The 27,343-nt window shown below is 33.5% G+C and overlaps 1 protein-coding gene across 5 annotated transcripts in view; it reads right to left on the reverse strand.

The window, feature by feature from the left end:
• The window catches only part of LOC150099507 (transcription factor 7-like 2), a 427,945-nt gene extending 410,572 nt beyond the window's left edge, over positions 1-17,373 (reverse strand). For all 5 annotated transcript variants that reach the window (XM_090403548.1, XM_090403547.1, XM_090403546.1 and 2 more), the window contains exons 1-2: positions 17,137-17,373; positions 16,901-16,988 (exon numbers count right to left, since the gene is read on the reverse strand). In XM_090403548.1, the coding sequence (XP_090259674.1) occupies positions 16,901-16,988; positions 17,137-17,280 (232 nt within the window). In that variant the 5' untranslated portion in view covers positions 17,281-17,373. The remainder of the gene's footprint in view (positions 1-16,900; positions 16,989-17,136) is intronic.
• Between the last annotated feature and the right edge of the window lie 9,970 nt (positions 17,374-27,343).

Genomic DNA, 27,343 nt, shown 5'->3' on the forward strand with positions numbered 1-27,343 from the left:
ATTAATGATATTGGGATGACGTTAACTAAAGATATACAATTGTTTGCAGATGATGCAAAACTACGGAGTGTGGATGAGGAATCATGCAGATGTCGTGGCCTTACAAGGGCGACTTGAATAGATTGTATGAGTGGGTAAGTATATGGAACCGTCAGTTCAATGTTACTAAGTGTAAGGCTCTGAAATTTAATACACAACAATGGGATGAAAAGTATGCAAAATTTTTATAGAAATTCTACAGAAAGTTGAGGAAGCAAGAGACCTTGGAGTGGTGGTGGACAAGGATCTGAAGTTCAGAAGTCACATTGCACAAGTTGCGAAGTCATCACATCAGATTATGGCAATGATGCAGGGGACCTTAACATTCAGGTTAAGATCTCTGGTTCCACTGTATAAGACCTTGATGAGGCCTCATATGGATTACTGTGAAGATTTGAATCCCTGGGGATGAGGATATATTCAAAAGAGTCCAAAGAAGACTGATTAAGGAAATGGTCTTTGGGATGTGAAGACAGACTGAGGGAAAGCCTTGTGAATAAGAGGAAGAGAAAGAGGACATGATTGGGACATTTATGTTCGTAAGGGGTTATTATTAGGCTAATATGGAAATTTTCATAGAATGGGAGAAGGGAGTAGAACAAGAGGACATTCCTGGAAACTGTATAAGGAAGGTGTGAGGAGGGGCATAAGGAGCAGGTTCTTTGCATGGAGAGTGGTTAGCAGTGGAGCATCCAGAAGGGGGGGGGGCCTAAGGAGCCCTGTCCCCCCCCCCAAAAAAAAAGAAAAAGAAAAAACACTAGAAAATTTTCTTAAAATCTTTTCCTAATTAAAATTCATTTTTTTTTATTTATGTTGTGTCATGTCTTCTATTTCTATACTACTTATGAATTAGCAATCATTGCAGATGCTCAGTCATAGGCTGTATGCGATGCGTAGTGTGTATTCTCAAATCATCTACTCAACTCGCCTCCCCTCCTCCCCCCAAGATTAAATCCCAAGTGCACTACTGGTGGTTAGTGAGTGAAATGCATTGTCTGACAGTGTCATGAATGTGGATATGCTGAATGAGTTTAAAGCACAGTTTGATGAGCTTTGTGTATACTCCCATGATGAATCTTTCAACTCCACAGACATCTTATGTTAATAATAATAGTTAGTAAAATTGACACTTTTTAATTCTCAAAAATATACAGCAACAGAACTAGGAAAGTATATCAGTTTTAGTTGAGAACCAGAAATGAATCTGAGTAACAACATATACAAGTTTATTTATCTCATGAATGTTCATAATATATCAATAGTTCTGACTATATAAACAACTACTATGGAGATAATTCTTGTAATTAATAAATAAACCTTCCCACTTAGAATAACTGAACATTTTTCAAAGCAGAATGAAAATTTGCACTTCTGAAATACTCAAGTATAGGAATTTATGACACAAATGTTTTTAGAATATTGCACAATGCCAATATTTTTTTTTCATCCTCTCAGAAAATTTTTCATCTCCTAATTTATAAATCATTTTTCTCCATATGCTTACTGAAGATGAAAGTCATTATCACATGGTAGATTGAATTATTGGCATTCTAAATTACTTTCAGCATTGCTTTCATATTAATAACTGCCTTGTTAACTAATATAAAATAATGGTTCACAGAGAAATCTGTTTTGCAGAGACAGTTGCAACACAATTCAACAAGCATCCAAGAATGTTGAGAATCACTGATTTTCACCCGTATTACTTATCAGCAACTCTGATAGGCTATGCTGAAACATTTATATGATATACATCAAAAGGTTAAACAGTACATATCAATAAAACATCTAACATAACATACATAATTTAATACGGTTTTTTACCCTAATAAAAAACCAAAGTAACTATGCGTTTTTTTGTTTTTCACGCAAAAATTAGAGACAATGACTTGTCATACAAAGAAGAAATTTTTCTCTTTGTTTACTCTTTGATAATACTGAAATCTCTAGATAACTCTCTTATCCCAATCTTAATAACCTCAGCTTCAACATATCCCTGTAAGTTGTATAAGAAGGATGTGAGGAACAGAGTCTTTGCTCCTCTCAGAAGCAGAGCGTCTGCTCATAGGTAATTATTCCCTACGATTGAAAAAACTGTGAATGGGTTGAAAGAACAATCTTAATTGCACGAGTGCATGGACCTCCTATGATGGTCTGGAAGTCTGTTAATAATAATAATAAAACAAAGACTTCAAACTGCAGGCCAGTTTATGGGTTTATGTGCAGTGGGGGCTGGTGAAATTTTAAGTGGGGGTGCTGCCTATGCAAAATAAAAAATAAAATAACAATTAATTTTTTTTTTTTTCCTAATCAGTAACCAATTTATTAATAAATAATAAATCTGTAATTTAAAAAAATTATTATTTTTTTTTTATTTTGCATAGGCAGCACTCCCACTTAAAATTTCACCAGCCACCACTGGTGTCTAGAGTGATAGTTAAGTAGCAGGGAGGATTTAATGAACTGAGAGGAGTGGGATTCTCTGATGGGAAGGGGGAGTGAACGTAGGTTTTTTAGGGGGAGGAAGGTTAATGGTTTAGCAACTTTAATATTACAGTGCAATAATATGCACATATTGTGATACACCTTGATTGCAAAAAAAAGGGATTTCATAATATGTAGGTATTTAAATTGATCGATATTTTAGATTTGTCTGAAAGTCTAATTTGAAAATAAACATGAGAGCATATTTTCTTGGATGTTTTGACATTATATGATTATAATGCAAGGAAATTCCAAAAAACAGTGGAGAAGAATTAATAAATTCTTGACGTGTAGAAGTACGGAGATTCTTGTTCCGCTGTATAAGGCTTTGATTAGGCCACACATGGACTATTGTGCCCAGATTTGATCACCTGGTTTTCAGAAGGATGAAGAGATGTTGGAAAGGGTCCAAAGGCAATTGACTAAAGTAGTTTCTGACCTCTGGAATGTCAAGTATGAGGAAAGATTGAGAAGATGCAACTTGCAGAGTCTGGTGGACAGGAGGAAGAGGGAGAAGGGATTGTTATAGGATCAATGCTGGAGAGGTTCTACAGAAAAATAGTGGGAGATTGGGAGAGAACCAGAGGTCATCCCTGGAAACTGTATAAAGAGGGTGTGAGTAGGGGAGTGAGAGGCAGGTTTTTTCATGCAGAGTTGTGAATGATTGGAATGCCCTGCTTGAGAGTGTGGTGTCTGCAAGGAGTTTGAATGTGTTCAAGGCACGGTATGATGAGCTGTGTGTGTGATAAAAGGACCTCCAAGATGAGTCTTTGACTCCATGAGGTCTTGGGATAATAATAATAATAATAATAATAATAATAAATACTAAAATAATACTGAAGTGGAAAGAAGCAGAAGCAAAGGAAAACAGGAAGAAAAATGTGTTTACATATATTCTTCACACAAGTAACAAAATATTTCAATGCTGTCAGAAAAAAGCATCCACAAACATAAATACTGCTTTTCTAATGTAGATCATGGTATATTTAAACATATTTAGAGAAATATGAAAACAAATTATATGTGATTTATTTCAACTCAATCACTTTGGTTTATTCTAAAAAAAGTCTCCAACTCAAATGCATTATCATCAATACACGTAATTTTGTTATTTGTTTGAAAATAAACTCAGAATACTTACATGCACAGAAGTATATAAATTTGACATTAGTTGAACATACATTCATACCTTCCTGCTTTATACTTATGCATAAACTCGCACTGCATTATGCACTTTCAGAACCAGATTCAACGAAATAGGATAGTTAATCCTTATTTCCATAGTGTCACATTTCTGTATAATGAGTGTATTCCTAGCCTGTTTTGCAGGATGAAAAACCCAAGATTTTGGAAGAAAAATCTTGCCCCCTCTCTATGAGACTGGTTAACTCACCTTTGGATTAAAAGTCCTGATAAATGTTCCTTGCATCCTAGATGGGATTTAAATTCATCTTTCCAACCAAAGGACATCATTGAAACTGAATGAGCTATTGAGGCTCACAAGATACATTAACCAGTTTTATTATTATACAAAATATTAGGAAACAAGGCTTGCTAGCCTGGTTGGTCAAGTGGTTAGCATACTAAAAACCCCCTCCCTGCTTACAGGAAGCCTGAAGTGGCTTGAAAAAGTTCCATATTTGGTCTTTAGAACTAAGTTTCTGGATTATGTAAAAAAAAAAAAAAAAAGTATTATTAACACCCCAACCAGCCATGACGTCTATAGACATCCAGTAAAATCGGGAAACGATTCTGAAACACCTATTGAATAACATGGATAAGAAGTGCAATTTGATCTCACTATTTCATCCACTACGGCCAGTAGAGAGGTTAAAAGAAGTATTTTAAAAAATTTTATTTAAAAAAAAAACCTTAATCCACCCACGGTATTAATGTACTGTAGGTTTACAATCTTTCATTGGTGTGTGTGTGCGTGCGTGTGTGTGCAGTACAATATAATATTTTAACTAGAATGCATTAGTTTCATTTCAAAGTAGAAGTAAGCTTTGGAATGATATGCTCTTTTCTGCTTGTGCAGCTAGTACTAGAAATAGGTAAGCAAGACATTTACCTCAAGCACTAAAATTTAGAATTTTTTTTTTTTTTTAATGTCGATTTACAAACAGACAAAAAATAATAATTTAATGTTCCAAGTCATAAAAGATTAGCACCAGCCTGATATTTTCTGACTTGGAACACTACTTTTATACCCTTGAATTTTACAATTTTCACACTTGATAAATTTATTCTCGTGGAAAGGCTTAGACGTTGGTTATGCATTTTTTACTAAATAATTTAAGGAAATTACAACGTCAACTAGGATATACATTAAAATAAATTTTAATATACTTCAATACTTCGCAACATCACATTGCCATTTTCAAGAAACTTAAGAACAAGACACGTGCATGCAGGCACAACAAACAGTAAGTGAGGAAGAAGCAGGAAGCTATTATTTCTCCTAAAGTCCTGATGGTGCCCCCCTAGCGGGCAATGTTGGTATTCTTGGGCGATTGGGCTGAAGGTCATCTGATGCAGGTTTCCCAAATTTGAGGCAGTCTCATACAGCCAAATTTGTTGAGGTTTGGATTGGTTCTTAGGGCTGAAGCTGATTCCATGAAAAGCCTTTCATATTTTTATTTACTACGGTGTATTATTGTGGCTTTCTTTCACCGTACTCTATGGCAGGTATCCAGCGCATGGTCAGCAAGACCAGAGTGGCTGTATTGGTGAAACCAGATATAGTCATTGTGTTCTGAAATTCTGATATTTGCTGTCTGCCTGTTTGGCCAAAGTAGGATAGCTTACAGCTGCAAGGGACCTGGTATACACCAGGTAGGTCTAGGGGGGGGGGGGGAGGTTGGTCTTTAGTAGAGCAGATAAGGGATGCCAATTTTTTTAAATGGTCTGTAACAAGAAGTTAAGTCGTGTTTTTTTAGGATTTTTGTAATTTTTTCCGAGGTGCCTCGGATATAGGGTATGGATTTAGAGTAATCCTTGTTGTGAGGGGGGGGGGGGTTTACTGGTTTCAATATTTTTTTTATTTGGGGGGGGGGTAGCCATTGGCTGAGAAAGTGTTGAGAATATGGTTTAGTTCTGTGGTTAGGGCATTGTCATTTGAAAAGATAAGTTTAGCCCTGCTGTGTAGTGTCTTAATGACTCCATATTGTTGTGAGGAGGGGTGGTGGGATTGTTGGTGAATGTATCTGCCTGTATGGGTGGGTTTTCTACAGACTGAGAAAACCAAGGTTCCATCAGGTTGGCGGGTGACTAGCATGTCTAAGAAAGTAAGGCAGTTGTTTTTTTCTTCTTCCAGGGTGAATTTGATTTTGAGGTGTTGGTTGTTTAAGTGTGTTAGGAAGGAGAGGAGTGCATCGGAGCCATGTGGCCAAATAGCAAACACATCATCAACATAGCGAAGTAAAATGGTTGGTTTTTGTGGGGCAGAGTTTAAGGCTTTCTCTTCAAAAGTCTCTATATAAAAGTTGGCCAAAGGTGGGGAGAGTGGAGAATCCATGGCTGTCCCCTCTATTTGTTTGTAGAATTTTCCTTGCCAAACAAATAGCCTGAGTTCATTGTGAACTGAAATAGGGCTGTGATATCAGGAGGAAATTTAGTTTGGATTAGCTCTAAGGATTCAAGTGGGACATTTGTGAATAAGGAGAAGACATCAAAACTGACCATTATGTCAGTGTGTTTGAGTGTAAGGTTTTTTATGTTAGCTTTGAAGTGGGCTGAGTTTTTTATGTGTGAAGGTGTGTTGCAGTATAGTGTGAGAGAGCTTTGGCCAAATGTTTAGCTAGTCTGTATGTGGGGGAAATCAATGCCATCCACTATGGGATGTAATAGCACATTTTCCTTATGTATTTTTGGGAGTCCATAAATACAGGGGGGGGGGGGTATGGAGTTAAATGGTTTTAATTTGTTAGTGATTTCCACAAGCCAAGAAGTGACCTTCTTAAGGAGCCTGTGGAGTTTTCTAATTTGTGAGTTGGTGGGATTGTACTCGATAGGGAGGTAAGTAGACCGATCTAACAATAAAACTTTCAGCTTGCCTGTGTAATCCTTTTGGTTAAGCAATACTGTGGCGTTCCCTTTATCAGCTTTGGTGATTATTATTTTCTTGTTTTTCTTTAATTCTAGTAGAGATTTAATTTCCTCACTGGGCATGTTGGATTTTGGTGGTTTAGCTTTGGTCAGAACACAAGCCACATCCAGTCTAATATCGTTGGCGACGTGGTTTGGAAGGTGTCGTATCCTGCATTCAATTCGTATCATAATATCTTCAGCAGTTATTCTTCTGGGTGCAATGGCGAAGTTGTGGCCATGTGTGCGAGGACGTCGAATGCTTCAGGTTTCACACTAAATGACGAAAAGTTGACTACCATTTCGGTAGGAAGTTGTGGTTTCGGGATCGAGTTCTTTTTTAAATTTAAAATTTTTTGATGTGTCGATCTCGTACTTTTTTAAATTCTTTCTCCGCTGCAGTGCACGAGATGTCGTATAAAATAGACAAAATTTTGTCTATTTTATACGACAATATATGTGGCTTAAGGTGCTAGGTTATCTTCGAGTGCCTGGATAGCTAAGTTAGCCTCATTCAGGAAACGGCGAGTCGTGGAGATTTGTTCCCTGAGCAAGGCTTGGCTGGCACGGTTATAAATACGAAGAGCCTTTTGGAAAGAGAAACGGTGCTTGAATTTGACACAGGTTAGGAATTACCTGGTTATCCCGGCAGAAAAAAAACAACTGCCTTCCTTTCTTAGACACACTAATCACCCGGCAGCCTGATGGAACCTTGGTTTTCTCAGTCTATAGAAAACTCACCCATACATGCAGATACATTCACCAACAATCCCACCACCCCTCCTCACAACAATATGGAGTCATTAAGACACTACACATTTAAACTTATCTGTTCAAATGACAATGCCCTAACCACAGAACTAAACCACATTCTCAACACTTTCTCAGCCAATGGCAACCCCCCCCCAAAAAAAAATCCAAAAAATATTGAAACCAGTAAACCACAGCCCCCCTCACAACAAGGATTACTCTAAATCCATCACCATACCCAAAAATCCTAAAAAAACATGACTTAACTTCTTGTTACAGACCATATAAAAAATTGGCATCCCTTATCTGCTCTACTAAAGACTAACCTCTCCCCCCCCCTCCACTAGACCTACCTGGTGTATACCAGGTCCCTTGCAGCTGTAAGCTGTCCTACTTTGGCCAAATAGACAGGACAGCAAATATCAGAACACAAGGACTACATCCGGTTTCACCAGTACAACCACTCTGGTCTTGCTGACCATGCGCTGGATACCTGCCATAGAATACGGTGGAAAAAAGCCACAATAATACACCGTAGTAAATACAAATATGAAAGGCATAACTGGTGATTAGTTTACGGAATTAACAACTTTGGCCAAACAGGCAGAACAACAAATATCAGGATTTCAGAACACAAAGGCTACATCCGGTTTCACCAGTACAGCCGCTCTGGGCTGGCAGACCATGCCTTAGATACCCACCATAAAATTCATTGGAAGAAAACAAAAATAATTCATCGCAGCAAGTTTAAATACGAAAGATTATTCAAAGAATCTTCAGCAGCTCTAAAAAATGTTCCTAACCTCAACAAATTTGGGTGCATGAAACTACCCCAAATTTGGGAGACTTACATTATGAGAACTTCAGCCCAACTGCCAAGACTACCAAATTAGCCCGCCAGAGGGCACCATTAGGATTTTAGGAACAATATTAGTTTCTTGCTTTCTTCCTCATTTGCTTTGTGTTAGTGCCTGCATGCACATACCATATCTTGATACCATATGTTCCTGAAGATGGCAATGTGACGTTGCCGAAATATAGAAGTTATTCATTAAAGTTACCTTTAATTAATATACTTTATATGCGTTGTTAATTCCGTAAACTAATCATCAGTTATGTCTGACCAACGTATAAGCCTTGCTACTAGAATAGGAAATATGAAAGGCTTTTCATGGAATCAGCTTCAGCCCTAAGAAACAATCCAAACCTCAACAAATTTGGCTGCATGAGACTGCCTCAAATTTGGAAAACCTACATCAGAAGACCTTCAGCCCAATCGCCAAAGAATACCAACATTGCCCGCTAGGGGGGGGCACCATCAGGACTTTAGGAGAAATAATAGCTTCCTGCTTCTTCCTCACTTACTGTTTGTTGTGCCTGCATGCACGTCTTGTTCTTAAGTTTCTTGAAAATGGCAATGTGACGTTGTCGAAATATTGAAGTATATTAAAATTTATTTTAATGTATATCCTAGTTTGACATTGTAATTTCCTTAAATTATTTAGTAAAAAATTGATAAATTTATATAGCACTGCTATAATCAGAAATGAAGAGAACAAAGAATTTCAACACAGAAACTAAAAACAAAGATTCTTAGCATTTACAGAAGGCTACTATTTGTAATATACTGTTATCAAACTATGTACAATAAATTATTGTTGATTATCCAAAATTCTCAATCAAATGGCTCCTATATCTGAATTAAACAGGCCAACATTTGCTATGAAACTGAAGTCTAAAACTAAAAGCATTATGTTGCAGCTTGCCTCAGCTTTGTCATCATTAGTTTTGGTGTTGCACTACTTAAGATAATCCCACAGAGTATTTTGCATGTTTTTATTACTAGTTTAAATTAAAAAATCAAATAATTAAAAATGTAATGTGGTTGTTAGTTATTACAGTAATTTAAAAATTAAGTGAAATATCAAAAAACAATAACAACAAGAGGCCACTTTATTTATTTATTTTATATTTTTTATGTTGATAGATCAATAGGGTTTGCCTGCCATTGTACATCTCCATTAAAAGGTTTTTATTAAAAATGATGTTCTAATTTGGTTGTTATTTCAAATGTCTGATAGTGAATGAATATATAAGATTTACTTTCAGTAGACTGTTTCTTGCTAATCATGGCATTTCATCTAAAGATGAAATTTTTCACATCATAATACAAAGTCAGATGTAAATAGAAGACCAAAATAATCAGGTATTCTCTAAAAAATAGAGATGTAGAATGTTTTGCAGAAACATTGGATTAAGCAAACTTTATCTGGACTAAAATGGGAGCCATTTGATTGAGAATTTTGGATAAGCAACAATAATTTATTGTACATAGTTTAATAACAGTATATTACAAATAGTAGCCTTCTGTAAATGCTAAGAATCTTTGTGTTTAGTTTCTCATTTGTGACTTCTGTGTTGAAAATTCTTTGCTCTCTTCATTTCTGATTATAACAGTGTTATATAAGTTTATCAAGTGTGAAAATTATAAAATTCAAGGGTATAAAAGTAATGTTCCAAGTCAAAAAATAAATGTTAAGCCTTCTTTTGTACTGTGGGAGGGGGGAAGGATTCTTTTCCCCATATTTATTATGTTTTTTTTTTGTATTTATATATTTTACATAGTTCAGAAAGCCTACTCTAGAGATCACATATAACTGTTTCAAGTCTCTAATGGGGTAGTGGTCTCACACCGGGCAATGAAATTCATCTTCTACCTACAATCACAAACATTCATGCCCAAGGTAGGATTTAAACCTGCAGCCTGCAACCACTCAGTCAACCAGGATGGCAAAATACTGTATATCCAAATTTTTGATTAACTGGCTGCACTATGGCAGCCAGACAAACAAAGATCTATAATTTAGAATATAAGTAATTAGAATAAGAAAGCATATTTATTTTAAATTTAGGAAGGTCTTTCATTATCAATTACTGTTTTGCTAATAAAGACTGAAAAAAAGCCTTTATTAATTATTTAATTTTGTACATTTTTTTTATTTGTGGCTGAAGAAAACAAATTATGTTAATTTTAACAAACACATCAAACAAGACAGAATGGATCAGAATCTGAATGGGAGCAATTTTAGTACATTAGTTTAATTCTGAGAAAAAGTAATAACCGATCCTCAAAAGATATCCTGTGACCATGGCAAAATATGGGTAATAATCAAATAAAACTAACTGTTATCCTTAGGTATCTGTTTCATACATTAAACAGAAACATGATATTCAGCCTGTATCTTTTCCACTTCTGGGTGAAGGCCTCTCCCATTTCAGGAGGGTTGGGTCTATTTCTCCATATTGGGAGAGTGTATTTATATTTTTATGAATGAATGAATGTATGAAAGTCAAAGACAATCACAAACCTCTATGCACTAGGCAGAATTCAAATCCATAGCCTTTTGGCTGGAGAGCAGATATACTAACCACTCAGCCAACCAGGCCAGCACAGAAACATAAGTAACAAGTAAATAGGAGAGGTTATTGACTTCAATGGTCTGCAACAAATTTACATAGTGCTTTTCATTTTGAGAAATCTGAATAGTAAATATATTACTAGTAAGATACATCTAAGTATTAAAATAAGATGGTTCCAATCTCAAAAAAAAAAAAAAACACTAGGAAAAACCATACACTAGAATAGCTCTGTTCATACATTCTTGAATGCTAGCACTGTCAAGTTCATTTCTAATACCTTTATTTTTAATACGATTCTGCCATTGATGTCATCTGTTCACTTCCCTAATTTTTCTCAGAATTCTCATATTTGTAGTCTCCAGTGATCTTCAGTCAACTCTTTTATTTGCAACTCAACTCTCTGCACCACAAATCAAAGTTAGTTTGAACACTGTCTGGTATATAGCTACTTTAGTGTTTGACCAACTTCTTCCTTAAAATAAGTTATGCAATACAGTAAGGATAGAACCCGATGGCATCCTCATTTACGTATCAATGTGTATTATTTTGCCGAGTTTTTTATTTCTATATAATGATATTCCTTGCTGTTTGGCACTAAGTGTTCATGTATGTGTTTATGTCACTTCTTCCAATTGTCTTCAGAAAGAATGTTATTACATGAAATAAAATTTTAAAATATATATGTTATGTTGGTAATTGTAAATCAATTATGTAGAAGAAAATGATGAGCAAGTATACTTTGCTATTACCAATATAGAGGATGCTGGATAATGATGAATAATAAATGCAGGGAGTGATCAGAGATGTAAATTCTGTCACCTAGGAAAATCGTTCATATGGAACAGCCCTCTACCATGACTGACATAAGTTATATACAGGATTTAATAAATTTTGTCTAAATGTACATAGAATATTTAAAGACATTCTGAAGTTTCAATTTGTAGAATATCAAAAGATATTCTATACTGATCACGCATACACTATTATTATATTTTAAAACTAGGTTAACAGGATTGAAACTGCTAGGATAAATACCTCAGAAGCACACATTTTTTAGTAGCTTTGACAAGCTAAGTAGATGCTTTAAACAGAAAACACAGAATTTTCAAAGTTATTCTTTAGTGCACATTTACAGTTTTATTTTTTAACTTTTGAATCCATTAATTATTCATCATCATCAAATTTTTACTATCCTAAAGACACAGGATACTATGATTGTACTACATGATTAAGATTACATCATTATTTAATCAAAAGGTCAAAATATATTGCATTATATTCTCACTAAATCACTCAATAGCTGTTCATATTGATCACTGATCTCACAAATTGCTATTTTTTCACTTGTGTCATCTTTTTATATATATATATATATCTGCTGCTGCAGAGATGGCTTACCAGCACAACTGTACAGAATATTTTATTCCAATTATTAAAGTATTTTGTTTAATACTACTTTGTATTTTAAATGTAAATGATGGAAGTTCACAAAGGAGTACAAAAACAATATACAACATTTTCAAGTTCCTTAAACATATTAAGCAGACTATATTCAGAGCTGGCTGGAATCAACAAAAAGAAAACATAAGTAATTTTCTGTATACACTGAAAAGTATTTCAAAAAAAAAAAAAAGTAACATTAATTTGTTTTCTATATTTAACTTAAGTTTAGTTATTAAGAAAAAAAAAAATATGCAACCCTTTCACATTATCTACTTTCATTCCTGTATATGGTACTGTCCTTTCTCTATTCCACCCATCTATCTCCCTTCACTTTTACTACTTCACTTTGGCCCAGCTGTTATTAATTTTAATTTGTTGCAGTGTGTTCCACAGCATCAAAAACTGACTATATTTGAAAAGCGTTAACAAAATGGAAAAGAAAAAGGAGTATACAAAACTTTCTTATTATCATATGTTCTTTTTAGAATCCTAAATTCTCTAGTTTTAAGGAAAATAAAAATTAGACAACTAATCTGTTTTTCCACTTTACTGATTTACTGAACCCTTTTGCTTCATGATTGAGGATTTAGGATGAAGTGAAAGAAAGAGGTAAGAGAATCCTAATTCAGGACTTTTTTCAGTTCCATTGCTCTCTTATTTTTAGATCTTTCACAGCAGTCATTCTCCCACTAAACATATAATGAATTTCGTTACATCAAATTATGTTTTGTCCTTCGCAAATTATACTCATAAACATAGATCCAATACATGCGTACATATAAATATTCATTAATAGTGCGAATATACTATAATCCAATGCATGAAACAGCTGTAAAATACGAGTACGGGAGAGGTCCTTTGAAGACTTTCCTCATTATTTAAAAACTATAACATATACTTGATTCGTATTTTAGAAAACACCATTTTCTTTATACATAAGTAAATACAAAGTTTAAAACAGTATACAGTTATAATAATTAAAACCCTTTATGGTAACTGATAACTGACGAAGTCAACTGAAAAATTTCCATCAACACTCCTAAGCACTGGGAAGTGCAATACGAGGAATTAGGGAGGGGGGGGGATGTCGCAGGGAAATAATATATGGAAATAAGTCACCAATACTATAATAGGATTAAGCAAAACGTGGGGGATCTTACTTGACTGTAACGGGGTTTTTAAAAATGACGGTAATAATAAGTTTCGAAATATTACAGATCAGTTTAAAGCTTACTTAGTGTGGGCTCTACGAGACACGAACGACGTCTTACTAGCACGTTGTAGGACACACAGTCAACGTGCTTTGAATCCTGAAAGTATTTGTAATAATAATAATAATAATAATAATAAGCCAAGTTGAAACAGCATGTGTTCGACGTTAGTTGGTCATTTGATTGTATGGATGTATAATGTAGATATTTATTTAATGAAAACTATTTTCTCGTTTAATTTAATCTCAATAAAGTATATATTACTGTACAATTCTGTAGGCGAAGACTAGTCGAAGGAGTTTACATATATTTCATATTTGTATCTACAAGTGTCTGTCTATATATATATATATATATATATATTGACATATATATTAAAATCCCGTAATAATAATTTCGGGATTTTAATATATTAAATACTATTAAAAAAAGTATAATAGATAACCATGACGTTTAAGGCTTCCTTCTGTAGCGAACGCTGCACAGTTAAAAATTAATGTTATAAGTATTCCGCAATATGTCTTTAATTAATTTAAGAAATATTAGGTCTCTGTGTAATAATAAACTTGATAGATAAATGAAACAAGGTCGAATGTATTCCATAAATGGTATCACAAAATGTTCCGTTCTACGTATTTCAAATTTTATCTTTGATTATATTAATTTACTGAATCCCAAGGTCAAAATGTACTGCACGATAATCGCGTTAAAACACACATGCTAAAAAGTACTGCAGCTTAAACAGCTTGCTGTTATCCATTAATAAATAGCGACAATCCCTAGCATAGGATTTAAAGTTACATATATTCCAAGTTCACCACACAAAACATGTAATTTTAAGCGGACGAAAAATTTCATCCATAATATCTAATGAATGTTCCTGTATGTGTGTGCTCTCTTTCTATATATCACTGTTGGAAATTGCGGTCAAAAACAGCTAAGGCTGTGAGACCAATTGCAGTTAATGACTGTACTAAATAAATAGCCAAGTAACATATAATGGAAATACATAAAATGAAAAATATAATTTGAAGATTTAATATCAATTTCGATCAAAAGTGCGGATATTTTGGTAAAGCAGTTGATGATTATCATTACTTGGTGTTTTGACCACTATTTTATGTGTAGTGGATGGATTGAAAAAAAAAAATAATAAGTACGTTTTTTCAGTGGACAGGACTGTGGTTAAAAAAATGCATAAACTCCATCAAACGATTACAAAAAAAAAAAAAAAACATACACACAAAAAGAAAAAGAAACGAGTTTCCATATGGTGTTTTATCAGGTTTGCGGGTAGTGTAGATTTTAAAAAAATAAAACTCTCCAAGGAATATATTCATACTTTCATTTATAATTTTGTATAACAAACGAAACAATAAAACTAAGATGTATTTGTATGATGCATTTTGATGTCCTTGCTATACTCGAAAAGCAAACAAAAACTAAACTAAATTACATATATAAACTCTCAAAATATCAATATTTACTGCTGAAATTACATTGTTATTTTACTAAAGTCCTTGTAAGATATAGAACACTTAAGGCCTAATGAGGAAGAATTGGTATCTAAGCACCCATATTAAATTTTAATTTCTGCAAAAAATCTATTCATAAAAATGATTTGAACCCATTAATTCTGATTATCCTAGTAAGAATTGAAATTCATGCTATGATCAAAATAGGAAACCTTTAGGCGCGAAATAATCTGAAAATATATAGTCGAAAGTCTAAACATGATGTTAATTGTTCATTATAAATACTTAAGGAATTACAAGGCGCCATACATTTAAATATAGTGATGAGCAGAAAGCAGTGAATGCTATTACTGAAAAGTCTTTTCTATAGGGCTGCCAACTGCTGAATATACTTCAACAGCTACAGTGAACTTGGAATTAAGCATTTATAATACGTCTTTAGAAAACTGCTCGGATCATTTCTTGCATATTTGAATGTTGCAAAATTACTAATTTGTTTGTTGTTAGTCAATATTTGTGAATTTGCCAATAAAAAAACCAATGAAATTTAGCATGAACACAAAAACGCGGATGGCTGAATGATGGATGATTGGGATATTCATTTTTTTAAATTTCTCTATTTATTAATATGATTAATTTTTCTATAATATTTAATATGTATTATAATTCAAAACTGATACATTTAGGGTTCTTTATTGCTGTTATATAACTAAAAATGTGGATGTTATTTTGTTAGGATTTCTTGAAGGGAGCAATCGCCTCTATCCCCAGATTCACTACTGCTAGAAGCAAAAAAAATTGAGTTAATAAATACAGAGCAGATCCAATTCATAGTTATTTTTTTCGATCTACTTAGTATACTATTACCTGCTTAAATCGTTATATATATATATATATATATATATATATATACATACATGTATATATATATGTGTGTGTGTCAAAAGCTTGACAGAGTTAGTTTCATCATATGCTGTACAATACCGCATGCAGAAAAGTTACGGAAATAAATAAACATCGGTATGCGTAATGAAAAATGAAGCATCGACAATTGTAAACAATATACACACGTTCCAGAGTAGAAAATTTCATTATTACTTATAATATATATATATAGAGGGAGCTGGGTGATTTCCACTTTTCGTTATCAGTAATGATCCTAAGTGAAAATTCAGTCATAGGAGGCCAAAAGTAATCACGGTAACCAATGACAATGTTTGAACGCTGATACGTCTTAGGGTATAAATAAGTGTTCATTATAAATTAAATTGAAACTTTGAGGGCATTTTTTTTTCGATTGGTTTATTTTTTTTTATTTTACAAGAACAATAACTTAATACAGTAAGCATTAGTAAATATTAGTTGTATCATTACGAACAAGTCATATTGTGCGTATATAACTCAATGTTAAAAAAAAAAGATATTTTAATATCTAAAAAGTGAACACTTTTTAAGTTATTGATAACATCTGACCCATCGACGAAATACAGAAATTAAAAATCATGGTTTCAATACGCATTTGTATTTTCAAGTCTCATTATGTACTATTCATATGGAAGCATAAAATCTCCACCAAAAAAAAAAAAAAAAGTGAAAATGATCTTTAATAGTATAAATCATTCAGTCTAAACTGCACCTATCTGTCACTAAAAGAATCCTTATCCCAAAAGAGAGTCAATCCAGTCGGCGCAGAAAAAGTTCTAACTACGTCACTGCGTCGATAGGTTGCTCGGCTACTTTGGCCGATAACTTAGTGTCCGCGAAGGGTGTACGCAAGTCCCATGTAGCGCGACGGCCAAAGAAATCATCCCCAACTTACGGTGTTATTTTAGTTTTACCTTGCTAAATGTTCTAAATACAAGAGAGTTGACGCTGTAAACAAATAACCAAATCGGTACATCACAGGGGATATTTAACAGCAGAAACTAGGTTAGTGACATTGAAATCTTGGTGAAAAATGATCATAGTCAAAAACGGCAACAGTTTACTTACCAGCGATGGAGCTGGGGTCCGACGGCCGAGAAACGTGTGCACTTTTATTACTGGCATAGCTCTGACCAGGAACATGCGAGTTCTTCTCCTGGAAAACAAACAAACAATGTTGTCGAAAACGATAACATCGCTTGAATCTAAAAGCACAAACAAACTAAGGACCCGTTGTTGAAGCACAGCTTCTGTCGTGGGCCACTTTCGGTGTGGAGCGCGCGAAATAATGAACACAAGCCTACCTCCTCGCCTTCTGTAACAAGGCTAGATTTCAAATCGGTCAGATTTTCCGAAGAACGTTTTTCCTCGTCTCCCTCATCCTTAAAGACTTTGATCTCATCCGAGGAGGCCAAATCATCACCACCGCCACCTCCGACATGCGGCATGCTTCAAAGTCTTAATCGACGGTCGAATAAAGGTGTAAATTCCTAGGCAAACTAGGCAATTTCAACAGCGCTTTGACTGAAACGTTACCGACATGAGCAGAGCACAACCCACTGAAGTGCTTAACTTTCGGGCAAATCAGATTTCACGCGAAAACGAGACTACATCCTTTAGCCAATCACATTGCAACAGAGGCCGTTCGTTGATACTCCGTCATGGCGGAAAGGTTGACTCGTCATGTCTGCGTGACTGGGCGATAACATTCGCTTTCGCTGATGCAAACAGGTTCTTCTACTCCGGACACCCTTCTTCTAACAAGCAGAAGGAAACGCTACTACAAATAACAAAGAGATGCTTCCGTAAACACAGGCTATTATTCAAGCTCAACCCAAATATGATTTTATATATGTAAGTGGCAGTGGTATGCGAATTCAAATACAAATCAGTAATTGAAAGAAACTTACAGAAACTGAGAGAAAAAAATGTACATTTCGAAAGTATAAAGAGCTAATAAGCTTCATTTCGGCAATGAAAACATTACTTAAATTTAGGGGATATTAAATCCCACATAGTTTTAAAACCGAATAAGAAACTCAAAGATTGGAATCAGAGAGTCCGGTATTGTACTACGTACTAGGATCACTTGCATTGGCTAACGCTAGTGTCGCCGATACTTTATAGTTTACTATATTCGGCAAGAAACTCTCTGATTCCAATCTTTGAGTTTCTTATTCGGTTTTAAAACTATGTGGGATTTAATATCCCCTAAATTTAAGTACATTTCGAATACCTACAGGAATCAAAATATCTATATATACGTTAAGGAATGTTATAAGGAGGGAGTTTTTTGAGGGGGGGGGGGGGCACGATACATTTTCGTGGAAAACTTAGTAAACTGAGCAAACTTGAAAAACGGAAGTGGGGAAATGCAGGAATTTAGGGTTATAATCGTTTTCTAAAGTGTTAAACATCTTTAAAGAAAAAAAAAAAGATATAATATTCATCCTCTCGAATTTTTATCAAATAAATACTATAAGACAAAAATGTATAAAGAAATTCATGGACTATCACCAGTTAACAAATAATGTAATACAATCAAGAGCGCTGCTCCTCCAAGCATGAAATATGCAAATACATTTATGCACATGCAATTAAAATATATCGAAATTCTTTCTGTAGTTTATTCCTCTCTTTTCAATCGATATAATTTCTTTAATTAATCTATATATTTTTGACGATTTTTTTTAAATTTTTAATGGTGGTGGTCAAAAAAAATATGAATTATATGATTCTTGTCAGAAAAAAAAAAATAGTATTAGATATATCGTTCTTATTTGTGGATTCTACCATCGTCATCATCATGAAATTCCTGATATGCTCCTCAAGCGATGTACAAGACATTATGGTTCAACATGAAAACTTTTTATCATTACTAACTTCCCATCTACATCGTTTATCTGTTAGGATTTCAATATGGTCAGATTTTATATTTCGATCTCCTAGGGCACTTCTTACTATCATCCCACCTAGATCTTTGTCTTCATCTGGACCTTTCTCCTGCCTGGCAAAAACACTTGTTTTGTTAACTTTTCTTTTACCATTCTGTTTAAGTGATGCCGTAGATTAACTCTGCTTACACATTCATGAATGCTAACAATGTAAAGGATTCTATTATAGACTGAAATATAATCTTATCATTTTTATTCTTCGCTCTAAAAAAAATAAAAGCGATGTTAATGGAACCACGCACCCTTCGGTTGGAAGATGCACAATTCTCATTAGAGCATAAAGAATATTTAGACAGACTTTCAAAATTTCCAAACTCAAAACTCATATAACCTGCGTTTCTTCCTGAGCTAATAATAAGAACTTCAGTAAACGAACAGTTTGGAATAAGAGAGGTTCAATATTAAATATGGTTTTTATTACACAGAATTCTAGTAATTATTTGGAACACTTAATTGTATGAGTAAAATGAATATAATTGTTGCATAATATGAAAATGTGTTTATGAGTATAACATAATCATATTTTCCAAATATAAATAAAAAGTTGACTATAATAACATAAAAATTAAGACAAAACATCAACAATGTGTATATGGAGATTGCTATAACGCATTACTTACAGGGCGGGTGCACGACTTTTCCGTCGGGTACTTACAATAACAATGGACTTTAATAATTAAACTAATGAAGTAATAATAAAAAATTGAAAATAATAAAAAAATATTTAATTATTTTAATGATTTTGAGCGATAATTAAGATAAAAAAAACTAGTTATATGACAATGTTATTTTATTATCATAGAAGTCTTTTTTTTTTTTTTCCATATGGACATTCTTATTCATAGTTTAGAAATTCAGAAAATCTCTGGTTTATATAATCCATTTTATTTATTTTTTTTTTTTTCAGTTTCCTCTTATTTCTTCAGCTTTCGACATAGAACTTTTAACAAAATTCTTAAAGTACCTGTGTTCTAAGAGCTGCTCAATACAGTTCAGTCACACAATTCAATACTACTTATTGATTTCGGTCAATGGATAACTTGGCCCATTCTCCAGAAGATTTTTTTACCATTGTTGTGTGTCTACCTTGCTGTCGAGATTATGCCAAGCACTACATGCAAAACTTAGAGATCGCGCTCCGAACATTTCATTTGCACCTATAGGTGAAATATTTCGCCAGATGAAATTACATACATGTATTTCATATTGAGTTTAAGATGTCATATAGTTAAATTAGATACCATGCGACTAAACGATTGCTGTTTATGAGATCAGTGATTTATACAGTGAATAGGTTGTTCACTGCAGGATAATTTTTATTAACATTAAGTGACTATTACATCGTGCATTTTTATGTCATGATTGAATAAAAGTTAATAAAACCGTATAGTTAAATAAAACTTGAAACAAAACAACGAAAACCTGTGAGGTGGCTGAATTCCATTTATGGAGTATGCTTCACAATAAACATTTTTCAACCCAAAAGAGAGAAAATTAGAATTTAAAAAAAAAAAAAAAAAAAAAAAAAAAAAAACGTTTTTTTTTCATTAAGTAAACAAGAATCACTGTTCAATACTGAACTTATTACAGAACTCTGCAGATCATTACAGATGAGGTAATTGCAATCCGATCCAATTATTCATTATTATCACGATTGTGTTCTATCCAAGTGATCAACTCTTGCTGAAACAAAAAAACGCGGTTATTCTATGGATGTGTGTTATAAACACGACAGAACATGCATTATATATTGATCAGAGTTTAGGAATTCGAAAGAGAAGTGCTTCTTCCACTTTCTTCGCCCTTTGGAGGAGTGTGCAATAATTGTAAACATATGCCAATGGTATATGCAGAAACATACCTACGACATCCACGAACAACAAAGAAAAAAACGGCACAAAATATCAAAGGTGAAATTTTACAAAAAAATGTACGCATAAAGTAACACTGAAGGCGTGTTCGTTCATGATACTATGTTACTTAATAAACAAGCAAAGCAAAACAATAACAGGACGATGAGTGCCAGTTACGTTCACCTCGCATGATTATGATTAATATCCCGTTGGTGGAGAGAATTAACTTACAAAATCGGTTCGTGTTCTCTAGTTCTTTTCTATGGAGAAAGAGAGACAACCACGATAAAGTTGAGAAATGCTATTCGCTCCCGAACGTGCCAATAAACGGATTTACTTATTTATTCAAGCCAACAAGGAGCACTGTCGGAGCTTAATGAAGAATGAAGTCTCCTTTAAACATTATCAGAGATTGTGAAGGGCTGTGTTTTAACTAGGTAGCTAACTTTTGGAGACAAAAAGAACGAACGCTGAAGTCTCATACACATATATATTATATATATTATAAACACAGTAGAACTACATACTAATCAGAATTTTCTATATGCATCCCTTTAGATCATTGATCCGCGCAATTTATGTAGAAAACGTATTGAGAAAGGTTATTGACAAAAGAGTTACAAACAAACACGCAGCCTTTCTCAGCTGGAAACAAACAAAAAAAAATAAATGGAATTCCTCAAGAAAGTTATTTATTTACACTTCCACTATTGATAGAACAATGATTTCTTGACATCCCCCCCCCCTCACACACACAACTTTCAGCAGAAATATTTCGTTGTTTCGCTAGGTCGAAAGAAAAATCTGAGCTCACCCACCGAACTGGGAAACGAAAATTAGAAAGGGGACATTTTGCAGATTATAGGAAAAGCTGGAAGAATTGTCAAAAAGCCGTGCATCTAATCACTTCGCTTATACAGTAGGTATATGCTCGAGTGAAAGTGTCACAGCCAGCAGCACTAACAAATCAAGAATTTCTTACTCGGAACGTGCTACGTTCAGAGGCTACTAGAGATGCAAGGCATCGAGCTCTCCCATCCCCAAAGGATCGTATAACTTTTCCCATGAGGATTGCAGCAATAATTATGATATATTTATTTTTTTGTCAGTCTTATGACAATCTAATGTCGCAACTGATTACATGTATCTTAGATATAACAAAATTGAGGTTTATTGTATTGTACTCTTTGCGTTGTCAAAAGAGACACTCTCTTTTGGCCACTCAAAAAATATAATATACCCTCAATATATTCTCATAGTAATGTTCTTCCTGAATCCCGTGATAATTGTTGTTACCTGCTTTTATACCTTCACTAAAGTTTCTTCATCTCCCTTCAAATCCTGGTGACTAGATCTGAGCATAGGTAGTCCAGATGTAGGCTGGTCAGGACTTTATACATGACACTACCACCGTCTTATCTGTACTAAACAATGTTTTTCTCGGGATCGCAGCAATCGTCTAAGTTGTATTTACCACCTTTGCAACATGTCCCCTGAACCTCAAATTTTTATCCATTATTATCCCGAGATCTCTTGCCTCTTTCATTTCATTCAATAGAATATGTAGCCCCGTGGCGTAGCTAGAGCTGTTGCCGCCCGGGGCGGTCCCTGAGTTTGTCGCCCCTCTCAATACACACCAAAAATACTACAAAAAGTCAAAAGACGTATAGGAAAATAAATTAAAACACTATGTTTAGTTTTGAAATAAAACTTTAATTTCAACATTCTAAAATGTTATTTTTCTTGCTTTTCTGTTAGCAAAATCGTCGATGACATTGTCGAAGTCTATTTCATAGTAATGTAGGTAATTCTAAATCAAATTTTATTTAGAAAAACTCCTCTCACAACTAGCAACACCTACAGCAATTGTGAGGAAATGCGCAGTAGTATTACAATATTTGGAACTGAGTTCTCGAGACTATATTTTAGAATTAACTGCAAAAGTTCAAAAAGGTTCAAAGTGCCGCCCGGGGTGGACTACCCCTCCGCACCCCCCTAGCTATGCCACTGATGCAGCCCTCTATCTGTAAATTTCCGAGTTCAAAACTTTATACTTCACTTTACACAATAACTACGATAAAAAGCCAAGTGGCTATTTTTCCGGCGGCATTAAGTTAAGGGGATAATAAATCCCTCATTATTGTGTATACTTACACAATAACGTTAAAGTGGTCTGTCATCTAAATTCGTTTGCATACATCTCAAGTTTTCTGAATATCTTCGTGCAATCCAGATACAATATCGCAATATTTTTTTATATATAGCCGTTATGACAGAAAATAGTTTTTTATTTATTTTATTTTATTATTTTTTTTGTAACAGTAATATAGTTCACAGTTAATTGCGATGTTATTGAGGCATATTTATAATAAACTGGTTCCTGAAAACCGTTATTTAAGGGAGTGTCGTAAATCGAATCCTAGTAGATTACGGAAATACGAGGGGGGGGGGTCCGAGGGAAATGATTATTAAAAGTTCTGATAAACACCTAGAACAAAAATGATATTAAAACAACTGATATAACCACAAGAACATACAAGGATATAAGAACAAAAGTTACCTTCATAACTCTGTTTTGTTCGAATTTTATCAGTACTTTCCAGACCTCCCCATCGTAATACTATGAAATGACCAGCAAACTAAAGCACGGCACTTATATAATGAAATGATAAGTACATTCAATTTTGCTAAAGTGACAATATTTCAGGATTTACTGTTCTTAAAATAAAATTTTTGATTTTTATATTAAGAAGAGTAAATCCTGTTCTTAAATTCCTGTTCTTAAAAAATGTCTTAAAATAATACTTTAAAAGTGTTTTAAAATAAAATACTTTTATTTTAAAAAGACATTAAATCTTTTAAAGCATTAAAATATTTTAAAATAAAAAAATTATTGAAAAAATAAAAAAGACTCTTTGACTAAGCAGCATTTTTGTCTTTTTCAATGAAAAAAAAAAAAAAAAGAGAGATTTCTAACTATGGCTAAGATCTTCGAGCTCCGTTTAAAATTTCGATTATCAGTTTCCGAATTTTTTAGGCCTCTAAGTTTGAGTAAAAACCTGCTACCTCCGATTGAGACCGGCTAATTCACATTTAAAAAAAAAAAAAGAGCCTATATAAAGATTCCTCTCGTCATGACAAGAATCGACCCAGGCCTTTTCCGACTGAAGAGTGGATGTTTTGCTGTAATTTTAACTACGCTTGAAGATTGGTCTAAGATGAATGAAATCATTCTCGTAGACCTATATGAAAGCAAAGAAACAGATCCAGTATCACTATAAACCACATTAATGAGACGAAAGGCAGTACTGTATTTGATATTTTCCGCTATGCTACAGCAGCTGCTATATACTTCAACCTCTTCTGGAAGCATTGCATGTAAATTTCGATGCAGTAAAGTAAATCACAAAAACAAACAAGGGAAAAGACAATGCACTTATGTGATTATACGCATGAGTCGCCAAGGTTGGAGCTCCTTGAAATGCAGAACATTTTAAAGACAACGTTAGACAACTAATGTGAATTTATAAAAAGAAATTTGTTCGCAATGCTAATGAAATGAAATATAAAAATATTTCTTTCTCTTCAAATGCAGCATATTTTATTCTTAGTCTGATGCGTATGCTGAACTGCTACTTGAGAGTTCGCTGAACTAAATTACGTGATACTACAAAACGGAAATATAACACAGTTAATCAAGTATGTATGCATGTTGAGTACCTTTAACAATACAACTGATATTTGAAGTTAAATTAAAATTATTATTTTAATAATTACCAGTTAGCGATACTTATTTAATATCAAGAGGTTACTTCCAGATTGGATTGACTTGAATCTTTTTCCTTTTTTTTTTCTTCCTGAACATGCCTACGCTTTTGTAAAAGATGATGGAAGCTTCGTGTGTGTATGTACAAAGAAATGATCCCAACAATGCCGATATGGAAACTAAGAAAAGAAATGATCGAAGACAATCGTAAAACGGTGCGTTTCGTAATAGCATTCTTGTATAGCTGACATCATTAATTAACACAAAAATTGAACCTAGAACCGTTTTCATGAAAAATGTGTTAAGTGCTTTCGAAAGTAATGTAGGTATGTTATTCTGCAACTCTAGCTGGACGGAAACATTTCAGTCAAATTTGGAATGCATACAAAAAAATTATCGAGCCATTCCGTTTTATGGTTTAATTTTGTTTGATATGCGACGATATCCATCCATTTCTCATTTGTCCAAGACATCTTGAGTTCCCTAATTAGAAGGAATTAAGCAATTTAATGCAGCAGCTTGCCATTCCTCTGTATTTCTTTTGGTGTAATTTGTATTCTTTGGTCAAAACAGTCAGATTAAGTTTCAAGGCCAAAAAAGGCTAAAGAAAATTTAGTTTGCTGTTCCACGGGATGGAAACCCTACCACCCCCGCATGAAATTGACGATCTCATCTCCAGTTGAAAAGTCAGTTTTTTTCGCGTTGAAAAAAAAAAAAAAAAAAAGAAAGAAAGAAATGGGCGTCTTTATATAACATTTGAAAACCATTGAGTTGTCCCATTTTGCCTTGATTAGAAAGGAAAGGGGGGGGGCACAGAAACAAAGTTATAACATCGTAAAGCGACCATCAAAAGACGTTATTTTCGCCACTATTTCGGAAAGCGAATGGGATGTTCACAGAATTGATAGAATTAAAATTTCCTTTTTTATTTATTTACTTTTCACAGATATTTGTTGTACTCATCTGTTTTATTTTATTATTATTTGTTCATTAAAACTTCAAAAAACAAAATAAGTGACACGTTTCATTTAGGGTCTGAAAAAATACACTTCACATATCTTATTTAGTTTATTACAAAATCTCTTAAATGACATGATTGTAATACTTATTGCTGCCTTATAAAAAGTTTACCGATTAAAAAAAATTAAAACAAAAAAAAAAGTCTTTGTTGCCATTTTTCTGGCCTACTGAGGTTGGTCTTGAATGAACAAACGCTCTTTCACAGATTACAATAAGCATAAACTGGATTGTTTCTCATTTTATTAACTCCTACACATGAACACTTTTAAACCTCTATCATTATAATTTTGTGCAGTAATTCCAGATGTATATAACATCTTTCTCGGTTAATAAATAGTTTTGCGTTATTATGCTCATAATTTGGTATTTACATTCTAATTGTGTCGTTCTTCTCAACAAGATTATTTTTGTTAATTTTCTTTGCAACCGACTTACTTGTGGAACAGCAAATATCCCGAAACCGTTACAGTTTTTATTACGTTTGCTATTAGAATTTGGCGCCTGACTGGCCAAAATGATAGCATCTTCGCTTTCCAATAAATAGGCCATGGTTTCATGATCAAATCCCATGATTTTCAGTGCTCCATATGGGGCAACCACCTGTCTTGGTTATTAGAAATGCTTGGAAAAAAGTTCCATGTTGGGTCGAGATCTGTAGCAGGGTCGCCAGATTATCTACCGCCCATGGGATTAGTATGATATAAATTTATAATATTTCGTGAATGCGAATCATAAAAAAATCACTTTTTATTACATCATTCAACCATGATCGTCGATTCTTTTGTGTTATCAGATTACTACGATATAAAATGCCAACGAAAGGATTAATACTTATTGCTGCCTTATATAATTATGAAGAAAATAAGAACTTCCTTGCATTTGATAATAAAGAGAAAATAAGAACTTCCTTGCAGTTGTTTAACGTAACTTGAAATTATTTTCAGAATATTATATGATGGTAAATGGGAAAAAAGTATTTGCCAAAATTTTTATCTGACTCGTATGTTTTCCAAGTGGAATCAAAATCCAAACTTGTCAGTGCTTGGATCTTAATGGCGTTATAAATTTACGTGACTTATTTCTTAATTCTACCATTGCAAAAGATAAGTTTCGTAATTATTCTTTGTATAACAGTATTTCAAAATGTGTTCGTTGTTAAAGGGGGAAAAAAGGGCTCTGAAAGTATCGCCATACCATACCATAGACTTTCGAGTATAATAATCACTGACTATATATGTTAAAAAATCATATATATATATATATACAAACCGTTCTTTATTCACTGGCGTCTTTCGCATCGTCTAGACTTATTAAAAAAACAATTTTGCATTTAATAGGATTTATTTGTAATAACACGATTCTTCTATCTCAATATTTCTCTACTACATATTGTGAAGGTCTACAATTTTTATTGATTTGTTTTCTACTATTCATGACTTAAATCTAACAAAATACAACAGTGCTATAATTTTCTTCGTTGTCGTTTCTTGTACGTTAAAAAATAATAATAAATACAGTGACCATATTTTTTTGGAGAAAATAAAGAACAAATCAGAAATTGTTTCATAATAAAAAAAACTAGATTGTGTTTATTTGTTTCACTAAAACTAAAAAGCTTTATAACATTTATTATAAAATACAAGCATATACATATATGATTGTTTAAAAGGCTTACTTAAAAAAAAAATAATTTTGATACTTTTCACAAGAATGAACTTTTTTAATAAATCAGGTTTGTGTTTTAAAAATTCATATAACTGTATACAATTCATGTCAAAGTTACATTTGGTATAAATGTATGCTGTCAATGTTTTAATTTTTAAGTGGTTTTTTTTCACTGGTCCACGTATTGTTCACTAATGAAAATACTCGTTCAGTGGGGGCATTAGATCCAAGAAATAAGTCACGATAGAATTAA

This window comes from Typopeltis vanoorti, chromosome 14 (genome assembly GCF_054136105.1).
Source record: "Typopeltis vanoorti isolate ZY-2024b chromosome 14, IOZ_Tvanoo_1.0, whole genome shotgun sequence".
Lineage (NCBI taxonomy): Eukaryota > Metazoa > Arthropoda > Arachnida > Uropygi > Thelyphonidae > Typopeltis > Typopeltis vanoorti.